Below are 14615 nucleotides of genomic sequence, written 5' to 3' on the forward strand. Positions count from 1 at the left end.
GGTAAACATCAGCTATATCCGCGATGGTAAATTCGAGCAAAGGTTCGTCGAACGCCCAACAAATTCCGACCTTAATCCGACGTATATATACGAAATCCCGGCGTTTTGATAACCTCGGCGTTTGCCGGCTGACGTACTACGCGTAAACCAGTTCGATTTCTACTTGCTCGTCCTCGAGGAACGCGCAACTCGCGTTTAGCTGTTACGCGTACGACGTACACCTTGATTACGCCGATACATAAAACGGATACCGTATCGCACGATGCATCGTACCCTTTGTTTCTTACTTCGCGATGAACTTGCGCGTTCCATTCCGCGTCAAGCGACGTTCCGATCTTCGTCTGCGACGAAAACTTACGCGTTGCGAACAAAGACCCGCTCCATCGAACGGCTCGTACATCGACCTAACGATCGAGCACCATCCGACGACACGGAAACCCGTTTCTCGGGCTCCTTGTCCTTGTCAAATCGCGGCCCCGTTCGAGATACCGATAAATCCGACAGGCAATCGCGCGAAAAGTCGCTACGTCGCGGGTTATCGTCGTTCAACGTGGAAAGCGAAAACATTTCGCTGGCAATTTCAAAGTCGTGGCGAGCAAACTTCGCGTACATAACAAGTACGTTAGCTACATCGCGCGTTGCGAGCTTCTCTCGTTCGAATAGACGGATTTCGATATTAGATACGTTCGAAAGTAAAGTGTGGCGGTTAAAAATATCGTCCGATCGGAAAAGTAAGGAAAGATTCGCGAACAGGATGCAGGATATTTACAATTACGAGAAACGGGCCTTGCGATTTATATTTACATAGCGAATTCGTGAATGCTGTTCATTAACCTCTGCCACGTATGAATTATTTATGCCCAACCTATTCGTATATTCATACGACGCGAAACGCATAACGTCTTTGTCGCCCTGCTACGTCCGTTGCCATTCTACACAGGAAATACCTACGTTTCCATCGACGACACGTGTCGTTAAATATCGATTGGCAGGGAAATAAAAACGGACGTATCGCGCGTTAAGATCAAGGAATCCCGCTCGCTGCAGGAACACAGACGCAAATCGAGATTTCTTTCCGTTCTTTGTATTCGTCGCGACAACGAGACGATCGAAACGTCGAAACGCGTTCTTCGTCTCCTTTGTCGTATCGTAACGTCCTGCACAAAGGAGACTGTAACGTCACTCGAACGATCAGCGATCCTTCGTTACCACGTACGCACTTGCTTGCGTCGTAGCAGGGTCTGTGCAAATAGGCAGAGAAGTGTCTTCACGCGCGTTCGTCCAATGGCGTGCGAGTTGGTCCGACGGAGTGCGTTTAAGCAGGAAGTCGGGCTATTGCAGCCAATTTAAATAAATCGCGGTCACAAAGATTCGCCGCAAAGGGTACAGCGATTCGTTCCTTTGGACGTCCGGTGCCTTGAAAAGCGACTATATGCCCGATCGAACGAACACGCTGTAAGCGTTGACACGCGCGAATACATCGTCGTTCCACCTTTTATCGCACATCCTGTTTTTCTTCGATAACGTTTCATCTACTTTGTTATTCGCTTGTATTCCTTTCTCAATAACACGTACGTACCGCGACACGATTCGGCCGTCCGCCATTTTAATTCCAGCGGCGTAATCGCAAACGCAGTTTCGCCAGATGCCCGGCAGATCGCGAACGATACCGATTCGCGTACGTAAACGCGCGTAACGTTGCGTTTACATCCGCAGGAAAATCTGCGTGGAATTTACGTTACGTTTACCGTGGAAACGAACCGCCCGTCGAACATCTCCCAAGATCCAAATTCTCGGGGAAAACGAAACGCGCGTCCATCGTTTCGAAATATTCAACGCGAACGCGGTTCGGCGGAAATAGCGAATCGTCGTTGGCTTTCGGCAAATTATATTTTCGATGGAGGATCGAAGGAACGGCTGCGCGGTACTCGCGCCTTATAAACGGATATGTCATCGTTTGTCTCTGTCGTACTTTGCATCGAGGCTGAGAACTATCCTCTGCGACGCGGCGCCTGGAATATCGCCAGTGCGGAAAGTAGCGCATACGGCGTAAGTACGACCCATTTGCAGAGCCACGCGATTGCGTAGGTAATTCGCGTTGAAAGGCGATACTCGCTCGTGTATTTTTGTCGTCGCTATCGGTTCTAGAGAGAAAGAAGCGAGTACCTGCTCGGCTTTTCGCGTTACGACGATTCGCCGATCGTTCGAACGCGACGTCCAGTCGACTACAATTCCAAGGACGAACGACGACTCCGTCTAACTGATCCAACTAATCGAAGAAAATCGCACAGCCAACTCCGCAATCGTCACCGTACGATACGACGTCGCATCGTCCTTCGTCGCATCGACCGTTTCTCAGCAAAAGCCAAACTATCGTTGTTGGAGCGATCGCGTCGATGGATACGACGGAATACCAACGCGATCGACGACACGGTGGACGCGATACGGCGAAAACATCCGCCGGAAGAGAACGCGAGAAACGGGACACATCGAAGGCGAAAATAACCGGCAAAACCGTGCAATACGGTTTCGTTTCGATGCTTATGGAAACGTATATACGGCCGTATATGCAGCGCGTGGCAATTTGTAGTAACTCGCAGCGAAACACCTACGGGAATCGATCGCTCTCCTACGACTCTTCGTCACCTTTTCCCTTTCTCCCGAGCAAATTTCGCAACGCGATTTTCGTAACAGCGTGTGTCGTAACTTGGTCGATCGGTGGGCCCAACTGTATTCCAGGCGCGAACTTCGATCGTCGGAATTAAAGATTTCGCTCGTCCGAGATACTCGCACGTACGTAACGAGCCGAGCGAAGCTATCGCGGACGAACAACGTTACGATTTTGCGCCCGTTTAATTTGAAACAGAGCACCTATCTCTGTTTTCGCCCGGATGAATAATCGTCCGCGCGACGAAGGATGGACGACGATCGTCGAGATACTCCGTAACGCGTTCCTAACGCCGCTTGGAGATTCTACTCGAGATCTCGCGATCTACGCGGCAGAGATACGTTATCGCCATGCGGAAGCGGGTTGCGTGTTGGCGACCACTACGATAAACGGGGCAATCCTGGATCGCGAAAATTTGGATTCGTTCCACATGGAGAGGAAGACGGTTCGACCGTTCGTTCGGCAAACTCGGCCGCATAAGCGACTTTTAAAGTTCTGTCGTTGCCTCTGCTGTTTTCCAAACTTTGCTCTCTCGGCTGGATTTTGCTCGACGCGATTCCACCGACAGCTTCGGTAATTTACCGAATATCGAAGTTTCGTAGCGAAGTTTGTCCTCAGAGTTTGTCCTTCGATCGCGAGATCAAGAGATACACAGTCTACTTCTAACTGTACCAGGCACCGCGTCCAACGTCCAACGTTCTTCCAACGACCGCATATTGCAACAGTCACGACGCGATTCGCCGGTTGTCGACAAACGAGAAAAGATACGCGGGGTTCGATTTAAGAGCGCAAAGTGCGCATAAGCGCATAATCCAGCTTCTTCGAATCGGCGGAAACGCACCTTCTCGTTTTCTGCCTAAACTCTTCGTTTCGACCCGACTGTCGCGAAAAAGACGCTTCCAGAGCCGTTCCGTCCGCTTCTCGCAAACGCGATACCCTGCAATTCGTCGACGGATACGAACCGTATCGCTGGAAGAGATAAAAGGAAAATATTTCGTACTCGTGGCCGATACAGATACCTGGCCGACACAACGCGTTTTATCGATGAACGTTACGGAGCTACAAGAATGCCAGGCGGTTCTAGGTGACGAAGATTTTCTCATTTCCGGCTGTCACGTCGCTTCCGTTCTAACGTATTTCACCCAATTTCCGCGTCGAATCGCCAACGAGCCAATCGCTGTGTCTAATGTCTCCCGTGGAAACCGTACTTCGAATATTACCAGATATCGTCCAGTTTTTCTCTTTCGACCTACGATCGAGCAACGTTCGACGTTTGAAATTTCCCTCGTCGTCTTCTCTCCGAACCGCAAATTCGCTCGAACGTTTCGCCTCGATAAAGTCGTATACGCTGTACCAAGAGAAAGGAGAGAAAGACTTTCGTATCTCCGGATCGTTCCCATCCTCGACAAGGATCCGCAGCTGATTTTTCTGGTTAATTCGTTCTTGTTAATTCCCGTCTAAAGTCGTATACGTACGCTCCGCGTGCGTTCAAAGAACACGAAACCCGACGTTTTTTCCTCGCTAACTTTTTTCACCTTAACGAACACCCGTATACACGCCAGTGTATTTTTATACACCGGAGTAACGACGAGAAATAACCGCCGCTGTAAAAACGTTCGCGACACACGCAGGTATTTTTTAAGAGAAATTCGATGGTATTCGATCGGCTTGCTTTCGTTCGCACGCCGTTGTACCAAGAATTTAATCGCCGCTCGACGAACGCGTGTACCTTGGATGTCCGTGACGTCTGGGACGTCTGTCTGGACTCGGAATGCTCGCGATATTTCGCGTCGAGTATCGTCGTGTGCGAAACACCTCGAGTTCGAAGGCAGATAAAAAAGTCACGCGACGTCGATCGCTTGATTTATCGATCGAGCAGACGGAAAGAACGTTTGCGAATCCGTGGTCGGCCGCCGAAGCGAGGAATTTGCGAATTCGCGAATCACGATGGACACGGCGATAACGACGAAATGCGTCTCTATCGCGCGTTACGATACGTGACAACGTGTAATTACGTGTACGTATAGGTTGCGTTGCGCAACCAACTTGTCGCGATGGGTCGCGCTACGTAAAAGAACGAGACAAGAAGAAGAGGGAGGAGAGGAAAGAAGAAAGGAGACGAGACAGACGAACGTTTGAAATTTGCATAAAAGTAATCAGGATATAGAAACGATCCGACCTTTCCTTTTCCGGCCGAAGGTATCCATCTAGCGACTGCTAAATAGCGCCTAACGAGATTAAAGGAAGGAAAATGAAAAGAGCGAACGGACCTATTTGAAAGCGAACTTTGTCAAACACTGGAAAAAAGGAAGAACGCGAAGAGCGAAAGAGGAGAAAACGCAGGTCCGGCAATTTTCCGATGTAATAACAGGCCCTGGTTGTTCGTGCAAAACGGGCACGATAAAGCCTCGGGATATTGCCTTATTCAACGGCCGTTGAACGGCGACCGAGTATTATAGCTGGAAAGAGGCTTTGTCGCGCTTTGTTGCGCGCCGCCTCTTCTTTTTCCAAACAAAATCGTTCGAACGCGCACGAAAAAATCTGCCTACGACGCAAGACGCGAAGTTTATCGAGTCGTTGCTACGTGCAACCGCGTTCTCGCAACACCGTGTTGTAACGTAGGCAACGAAAATAACGAGAGATTAGAATTCGACAAGGAACCGTTCGATCGAACCGCTACATCGGAACGGTACCTTTTTCCATGGTCCCTAGAGAACGAACCAACGAACGAACGAACGAACGAACGAACGAACGAACGAAGAAAAGAGTAACGACGAGGTAGCCTGGATGATAAAAGAGAGACGAGTCCCGCAGGTCCGTACAGCTATAAAACAATCGATGAAACACATCCGGGGCATGAACACGGCCATTGCTAAAACTTTTAAAACCCACAAAGGAAACATTTAGGACCGTCGGTTAGTGATGAACGAGCTTGCTACCTCCTTGGTCGTTCCCAACACGGTCTTCGATGCGTGCCGCCTTCCAACGTTTCTCTTCCTCTCGATCGACGGTAATCGAAGAAAAGTGGTCGAAGAACGGTATTTCTAACTCAGCCGTGAGAGTCGTAACTTAAACAATAGCAGTCTGATAGTAAATCTAACGGTAACTATACGAACGAATACGTCCAATGGAAAATACGTAGGTTCAACGATCCACGAAAATTTATTTCGTCAATAAGCGTACACATACCGAGCATCGAATAATACGATGCTCGGTGAAATTGCGACCTAGTTAGGCTTTGACCCACTTGGTTACACCGTAATCATCGTCGAGTGCTCTGCACCGATTCGTATTAGAAGTAAACATGTCGCTGGAAGCGTATCTACGTGTAGCGTGTCGTTTGCGCGCGACAGCAGCCTGCTCGCTTCCTCTCCTAAGCTTCCGAGTTATTTCCGTGTTTCTGTAGACGAAGTAGCGAGAGTTCTTTCTCTACTCGTTCCTTACCCCCTACGATTTTATCGAAACCTATGGAAACGGTTACCAACAGCGGCCAGTGCAACGCCAGGTAAACTCGTTTCGCTCGATCGGCAGAAGGGGTGTTTAACACGAGCAAAGGTTTCTATAAACTGATCACGGTTATTTTTGATACCAACGATCCAGGTATCGTTGCGCGAGAAAGAAATACGAAAGAGAACGTGCGGGGTAGACCGAACGAGCAGAGAGCAAGAGGATCAAGGCTGTTAGTCGCTGGTGGTAGTCTTATCTGTTTGCATACGTGCAACTGCTGTGCTACACGCAACCGATGCGTCTCGCATCTATAAATAAAGTTATACCCCAAAGAATAAACGAGACGTTACTACTGATGATACGGCCGCCGCCGAGGTTGTCGCGAGGTCACCGCGTCTCGATAATAAATTACGATCGTAAGCACGCTCATCCCCCTGCCCACGATCTAAAATTACGGCGCGCTAATAAATTCCCCGTAGAAACAAGATACCTTGCACGCCGGTATAGGCCTGATATTTCAAATTGCTGGAGCAAGTGGCCGAACGTTTCCGAGGCATCTGTTGCGCACGTGAGTTACGATCTAGCCGTAAGGCACCGTCCACCACCACCGTCTTTCCCTCAAACCGAATATGCTTTACATTTTCACGACCCGCCACTTTTCCGCATACATTTACATTCTTATCCCTTACGCGTATATATTTATCCGGCGTCGAGATTCTCCGCCTCCGTTTCTCGCTCGAGATCGCTCGATCGGACCGAACGCTAAAATTTCTATTTTCGACGCAAGTTTAACGTACTTTTGCTAAGAAATCGATCCACCGTACACGCATGTATATTCGATGAACGTTCTCTTTGTTTACAATGACGACAACACGCCGTTTACGCGTCACGTTCGAACAAAGCTGCATTCTAACTTAATTGTTTCGTACTACCGTGTTTAAGCGCATTTTTATATCCGATCTTTAGCGATCGAAGCTAACCAAAAATCGTGTAAAAACCTAGAGCAGACTTTAACGTACGCGATTCGTCTTTATCGAATCGTTCGCGTCGCCTCGCAATCTTTCGTTTCGATCGTTCAATCTTCAAATTTTCCAAATTCTTTCAAATCGTCGTTTCATTCGATTTCTCGGAGAAGCGTAAAAACGCGGTAAATCGACGTTACAAAAGATGCAACGGACGGACGAATATATGCTCTGACAAAGGAATAAGGTAAACAAATAAAAAATGCAACAATAGTAAAATGACTCACTTTCTCGAGACACACCTGACCAATGGCTTTGGGATCGACTTGCACTTCGAGGATGACGGAGTTTGCTTGACTAACGAGACACCACATCTTGTTAAGTTGTATCCAAAGAGGTTCGTACACCCGCACCGTTTCGCTTGGTAAAACTTGTAACACGGTTTCGATGAAACAAACCAACAAACCAAAACGCACGTTCACACAAGTTTCGGCACGTGTGACGACGGCGACGGCGATAACGACGGCGACGGCGAGGATGACGGCGACGACGGCGACGACGACGACGACGACGGCGACGACGACGACGACGACGACGACGACGACGACGACGACGACGACGACGACGACGACGACGACGACGACGACGACGACGGCGACGACGACGACGACGACGACGACGACGACGACGACGGCGGCGACGACGACGGCGGCGACGACGACGACGGCGGCGACGACGACGACGGCGACGACGACGACGACGGCGACGACGACGACGATTACAACAATCTCTTCCTCGGACTCGCAGCTGGTCGGCGTCCGGCTTTACTCGTCATCTTCTCAATCATAACAGATTTAAAACGCGTAAACGTGCACAGCTGTCACTGCATCTTTACACACTTCGAACATCGGCAACGTGTTCGCGCTCGTATTACTCGAACGAGTCTCGTTAGTTTCCATTTCTCGGTGCAGAATGGCACACGTACTGACCGCTTCACGTTGCCAGCATTAGTTCACAAAATCGAATCACCTCTCGATGTCTATAGACTGGCGCTAGTGTTGTCAACGGACACTACACACACGCACTACGCGCGCCCAACCAACTGCTGTCTGAGACTACCATCTCCTACGTCCTACGATGAAAGGGGAAGGTTAGGTTTATACAGCTGATTCCACGCTGATTCCCCACTCATCCACCTCTCCTCTCCTCTCTACTCCCACTCGGTATTTTCTTATTCACCTAAATGTCTAACCAATTCTGATAAACGTAAACACAAATATTCAATTACGTCGCAATTGAGTTTTTTATTCAACCCGAGTCTGCGCCCGATATATCGACAAACGCGAAAACTTGGTCCGCGCGTATTTTTTAACTTTGCTTTCTTGCTTTACGACGTACGTACAAATTTCTTTCAAGATGCGAGTCTCGCGATCAAGTATTTTCTTATTCAACCCTTTCTCTTGTTATAATCAGTTATATCTATATCTGATCTATCGTACGATATAAAACATGTACAAATTTCGATAATTGCGCTCGATAAAATCGAGCGTTACAAATACTATAAACGTAAAACATGTTTTACATAATAACTATGCAGATTACATAGTTATGCTTAGAAAATTGAGCGATAACGAAATTTTCGTTTCTACATGAAACTCTATCATTCGGTAGATGATAAAGGAGCTTAAGCACGAGTTACATTTTCATCGCTTTTATTTTCGAACATTAATACTGTACAGATGAACCAGCATACAGAGACAGGGTTTACACATGAGATATAACTTCTTCTTTTTCTCCTATAACTTAACAAATCTTAAATTTTTCAAACAAAACAAATAGTATGTATATGTACATCGTCGTGAGAATCACATCGGTTTAGGAGCTTATCTGTGATTCTTTGGAAGTTGTACAGAATATTCTAACGTGCATTTTGTCCTCGATGTAGCAGAATCATGGAATGACATCTAACGATATACGCTTAACGGCGCACGATATTTTTCCACCACCCTAAGCTTTAACATTTACGCGTCATCCTAATATATCTAGGCCTTGATATATCACAATGACGATAACTTGTTTAATATGTCTATAGCGCTACTGTGACACCACTATTATAATCCTTAAACTTTCCGATACAGTGGTAAAAGCTCAGCATAGGTACGATTACATTTATTGTCGTATAGCAACTGCAGAAAGAGTTCTAGTAATTTGAATATATATCGCCATCTACGATTAAAAGATATATACATTTAGATAGATAGAAGTACAACGTAACGGCAATAGGTACGTTTCAAATTATGATAAAAAGGAAATATTTAATGTACATTTATAGCGTAAGATGCAATATTTATATTTAATCGATACGATTTTTCTCACTTAAATTTCTAAGCGATAATTCTTGTGCAATTCCGGTTTAATGTTGTAGACCAAGCCCAAGATTGTATGCACGACCTGTATAATAAAAAGTACAAATACTAAAAATGTTGCGTAAAACATGAAAAATATCGTTACTTCTTCTATATATGTTTTATATTAACTTACGCTCTCTTTATGCATAGATACAGTTTGATTCATTTCTTCTGTTTTTATTTTTGTATCGGCTTCTATACGTGCTGCTACGTCTTCTTTCGAACCCATATGCTATACATAACAGAAATATGTCGTATATAATGTATCAAAGGGTTCTTACTTCTTCGTAGTACGGTATAATATATATTTAATCAAAATGGAACAGAAATTATCCGTGTATCTAAAGTTAGTCACCTTTGCTTCAAATTCACGAAACTGCTTTTCTCGTTCTTGTCTATACTTCTCGATTTCATCTTGAGCCTCTTCCTTCGCTTGCTTCAGTCTACGCGCCTTACCTAAAAACAAAGTCATTTTACAATTCGTACTTTGTTAATCCTAATATTAAGATCTTTATTTAAAAACTAGAAGAACTTTGAAAAGTATTTCTACGAATAACCTGCTACATCGACAAAGGTTAGATAATTTTTATCAAAGAATACCAAACAAGCAACAGCTATACGTATTTGTCAAATTTATATTTACATTCGGAGCTACTCGTAATTATTAAATTAATAATTATTTTTAAGCATTTAAAAAGTTATACCAGTTTAAAGTAAGGGACGCAAAAGGATTGATTACAGCGGGTTAGATTTTAAATATATCCGTGTTGAAACATAGCTTATAATGTTCGAATGGAAACTCACGTTTTCTAGCTTCTGCGACTTTCTCTGCTGCTCTTTTCTCGGCTGCCAGAAGCTGTTGAATACCTTGCGTCTGACTGGCCATTTTTGCAACGAACAGAGACGTCTGTGTTCTAAAGGAATCGCAAATCGATCATATGATCATATGACTTTAGAGTTTCCGCTGTTTGCCCCGCCTTAAACCATGGCGTTGTATCACGGTCGTATATACAGGTCTGGCAACTCCCGTGGTGGAGAGCGAGGTTGCCGTAAGGTGTACTATGCAAGTCAACCGCTAGCCGTAGCGCTGCGATCGACTCGTTAAATCATGGCTATTCTATCCACGTCAACTATTCATTTTCTATTTCTTTTCGAATAAATGGAGAGATATAATTATTGGCAACTTTCGGTTCGATAATAGCAAGTAACAAATAATTTATTTCATAAGCAAATAAACTAGAAGAATTACAAGAGAAATTACAAATATTACGAATTCAATAGTACTTTCGAGTTTAAAGAATCATTTACAAAGAAAATATACATATACGAAGAAAAGAAAGTTCGAAATTAAATTAAAAATTTAAGTAATTAGAATACGATTGGCTGAGATGCCTTTCGGTGGGCAATTCTTATTGGATGATCATTTCACCACCTGATGGTCGATACAAAAAGTGATCGCGCAGCCACAATCTCATTGAAAACGTACCATGGTCGTATACACGATCGTGGGCGGTACGATCCAAGTGACGTTTTGTCAATACCAAATTCGTTACAACTTATTATTACGAATTTTATAATTAACACTATATTACACATAGTATAAATTGATACGTTTAAGAGATGGTAGGTTTATGACAAGTTATATCCTCCTAATTATGTTACTTCGCATACTTTAGAATAACACATCTTTCCTAAGGCACAAGAGGTAGAAGAAACTATGAAACGTATTCAATCGCATAAGGGAGTGGTTGGAACAATTGTAGTTAATGCAGAAGGTATACTGTGTGTCGTGTGTTAATATGGACACCATACATAATTATTATACTAAACTTAACAAAAACTTACTTATCTAGGTATCCCAATTAAATCTACGTTGGATAACACTACGACAGTTCAATACGCAGGATTAATAAGCCAACTGTCAGACAAAGCACGATCTGTAGTAAGAGATTTGGATCCAACCAATGACCTTACTTTTCTCCGCATTCGTAGTAAGAAACATGAAATTATGGTGGCTCCGGATAAAGAATTTATACTTATAGTAATACAGAATCCAGTCGATTGATAACCAGAAGAAATACTAATATGTAAGATATATGCTTTGCTAATTGTTAATGAATTATTTTATATAGCACATTTTATTTTATATAATGCCATCTTTATAATACTAATGTCAAGGACAAGATAATTTTTTATTTATAAATTAATGGTAGAAAATGTGTTTTGTAATGCCATTACCAAGTATTGAAGTTACAAGCACTGCGGAACAATTAGACTTAAACATAATTAAATCACCCATGTAAGCAGAAAATCTTATAATTAAATTATTATTTATTAACATAAGAGATAATATGATTAAAAACATTTGCGTTATCTGATTAACACTTTATGCTGTTGTTTCAAATAAATTTGAGTTACTTGAAAATTTGATAAATTTTTATATTCGCTTAAGAAATAGTTTCACCATTGTATATTCAAGAGTGCTTTTAAGTATATTTTGCATTTTTCTATGTACGTGTACATGTGTGTAAAATTTTAATTAATATCTGATATAAAAAGATTTATAATACATAAATATTTAAGGCATAGAAATTGTTGATTTTATTCATTATAAAAGCGTATAAAATACATAGAGTGTACACATGACAAAAAACTTAACTAAATACTTAAACTAATATCGTTATAATTTCTGAGCTTGTCATTTTATTTTTATATATTTGCGAATTTTAAGTACTTATATATAAAATTCATTATACGATACACACACACACACACACACACACATAATTGTAGAGAATACAATAAAAATTGTATGAACGATATACTAGATGTAATATCAAAATTATTTACTCAGATAATTTCTTCAGCTTTGAAATTTATACCAGGTACAAATAGATTTATAAAAATATAAAAAATATGATTGATAAAAATAAATGATTGTTAGTAAGAATGACGTATTTGTACGATTCTTTTGTAATACATATATAGATTAAATATGAATAAAAATGATCTAGACTCGTGTATTAGCACAATTCTGATGTTTCAAAGAAGGATGAAAAACGCCATAATAAACTGTCATAGCTGTTATACCTAATAAGAACGGTACAATACAAAGAACAATGAGTACATTAAAGTACCAAGAATTTTTAACTTCATCCGATGAAGCGTATATCCAAAATGCAGTTGCTGTTATATTTTCAACAAAACAAATTATATAAAAGAATACATGTTTAAGAAATGTACTACCGTCCACTGTATTCAGATATATGAATACATGTATTACACCAATCACTATAGAAAATAATACAGAATAAATGCGTTCTTTGATTTTTGGAGAACAATGTGGAGCATGATTAGAATTTCTACAAAATTCCAATATACCACGAGAATCAACGATAATCCAAATAGTCATACAAATCCAATGAAAAATACATCCAATGGCCGTGTATAATGGCCACATACTTGCCACAACGCTAAGTGACAATATCCTTGAAACTGAAAGATGTTAACAAATGAAGGTATGAACTTTTTTATATAATGACAATGTACATACCTGTAGTACAAAAATGCCATAAAAATTGAAGAATAGTTCCTGTAATACCGATATTTAGTTTATCTTGTTGAGCCAATCTAATACTACGATGGTAACTAGCCATTGCCCATCCCATACTTCCAAGGGAGCTAACAATACTAGCTACCTGATGAATAACTACAATTAACATGAATATCAATTTTATATTGTTAATTAGAATTACAAAATTAGTGATATAAAAGTATATCTACATTCAAAGTTAATATCACTGTGGTAATGTTTTAACAATATAGTTAACTGTAAAATTTGTTGAGGTGCAGCTTCAAGGAAACATTCAGATACTCTTAATAATGCAACATCTTGATCTTCTCCCAGCATTTTGAGGTAATATCGTCTTTGAGCATTACGATTGCCTTGTTTTTCAAACTTGTACGCATAAAGAGCATATTTCAAGGTTCTGTAATAACGTAATACCGGTGCTAATTGAAATGCTACAAGTACAAGGCAACATAATTTCTTTGTTAACATTGCATGTACACATTTAAATTTGGAAGCATTTGATGTTTCATTTATCTAAAATGAAGATTGATTTGAATTATAAATTTAATTGGCAATGTTACTACTTAATATAACTTGTCACCTTGTCATCTTGTTGTTGCATTCTTCTACTGATTATAACATTTATAAATGAAGGTAAAAGAATAAAAACAGTTGTCCATATAAAGTATGTTATTTTTTTGGCTAATAAATATCTTACAGCAAGATTGATATCAATTGCCACATCCACGATGTGCATAAGGATTGAAGACACAAGGAAAAAGATATCTAAGTAAGTTGTAGTTGGATTTTCTAAAGGAACATCTACATCATCGACATTTAATTCCAATATAGGAAAAATGCCAATAATTTGTCTTGTATGCAAATGTTTACTAGTCTGAGGATCCATATTTAATTATTGTCAAATAATCTCCAGTAACATAATTCAAATTCAAATATTAAGAATTATTGACTGTAATTAGTTTGTCAGTCATGACATATTTTCATGTTAAAAATATAACCTTAGTATACAAATACTTTTGTCCTCGAGCATTCGTTTATTTGTTTCACAGATCTATTAAATGTTACTTTTATCTCACTGATTACCTGCAACACGAAACACGTATTTATCTATTTTGATCAATATGTAAACACAATTTGATACATTATGTTGAACACAATTACATGTAATTTTTTTTAATCAGTTGATACGTCACGAGTTTCCACTTAATTCATACAGTTTAAATCCAATTGATACAAATTTTATAACACTACCTGAGGTAAACATTCATAAGAGATTTAACAAAATCTAAAAAATGTATTTTACGCCAGACGTTATGAATCATTTTTGGGTGCAATATATACAATATTGCCTCGTAAATTAGCCGCTGGTCCAAATTAAATCTGGTCAGTTAACAAGGTAACATCTGTGCCAGGAATTTCATAAAACGAATGTACAATGAATTGAGAGATATAGTAAGACAGTGATACTCCATTCTGTTCCACAATCAACCCAAAATGCATGCGTACTGCTGAGATCGGTCATGTAATATAGTAGTAAT

General features: G+C 41.4%; 4 protein-coding genes across 6 annotated transcripts in view; 1 reads left to right on the top strand and 3 right to left on the bottom strand.

Moving 5' to 3' along the window:
- Positions 1 to 7516, bottom strand: part of dnr1 (E3 ubiquitin-protein ligase defense repressor 1) — a 40673-nt gene extending 33157 nt beyond the window's left edge. Inside the window, exon 1 of one of the 2 annotated variants that reach the window (XM_076620773.1) lies at positions 7380 to 7516. In XM_076620773.1, the coding sequence (XP_076476888.1) occupies positions 7380 to 7451 (72 nt within the window). In that variant the 5' untranslated portion in view covers positions 7452 to 7516. Of the gene's footprint in view, positions 1 to 7364 lie in introns of both variants that reach the window. The other variant, XM_033339598.2, reaches the window with a different exon arrangement.
- Positions 7517 to 8772: 1256 nt separating this feature from the next.
- Positions 8773 to 10462, bottom strand: Vha13 (V-type proton ATPase subunit Vha13). Of its 2 annotated transcripts, none has more exons than XR_013058992.1 (5): positions 10290 to 10462; positions 9841 to 9941; positions 9619 to 9717; positions 9402 to 9528; positions 8773 to 9303 (listed from the first exon to the last, which is right to left on the bottom strand). XR_013058992.1 is itself a non-coding variant. In XM_076620777.1 (5 exons), the coding sequence occupies exons 1-4, from the start codon at positions 10369 to 10371 to the stop codon at positions 9454 to 9456; spliced, it is 357 nt and encodes a 118-aa protein (XP_076476892.1). In that variant the 5' UTR covers positions 10372 to 10462; the 3' UTR covers positions 8773 to 9303. The 2 variants fall into 2 exon arrangements, 1 of the variants encoding a protein (XP_076476892.1); XM_076620777.1 differs by having other exon boundaries at positions 9454 to 9528.
- Positions 10463 to 10872: 410 nt separating this feature from the next.
- On the top strand, positions 10873 to 12077 carry robl (dynein light chain roadblock). Its single transcript, XM_033339633.2, has 3 exons — positions 10873 to 11108; positions 11182 to 11260; positions 11339 to 12077. Exons 1-3 carry the CDS (start codon positions 11106 to 11108, stop codon positions 11548 to 11550), a joined length of 294 nt encoding a protein of 97 aa, XP_033195524.1. The 5' UTR covers positions 10873 to 11105; the 3' UTR covers positions 11551 to 12077.
- On the bottom strand, positions 11753 to 13963 carry LOC117159614 (XK-related protein 6). Its single transcript, XM_033339608.2, has 4 exons — positions 13658 to 13963; positions 13269 to 13590; positions 13039 to 13194; positions 11753 to 12980 (listed from the first exon to the last, which is right to left on the bottom strand). Exons 1-4 carry the CDS (start codon positions 13961 to 13963, stop codon positions 12496 to 12498), a joined length of 1269 nt encoding a protein of 422 aa, XP_033195499.1. The 3' UTR covers positions 11753 to 12495.
- Between the last annotated feature and the right edge of the window lie 652 nt (positions 13964 to 14615).

This window comes from Bombus vancouverensis, chromosome 8, assembly GCF_051014615.1.
Source record: "Bombus vancouverensis nearcticus chromosome 8, iyBomVanc1_principal, whole genome shotgun sequence".
Taxonomy (NCBI): domain Eukaryota; kingdom Metazoa; phylum Arthropoda; class Insecta; order Hymenoptera; family Apidae; genus Bombus; species Bombus vancouverensis.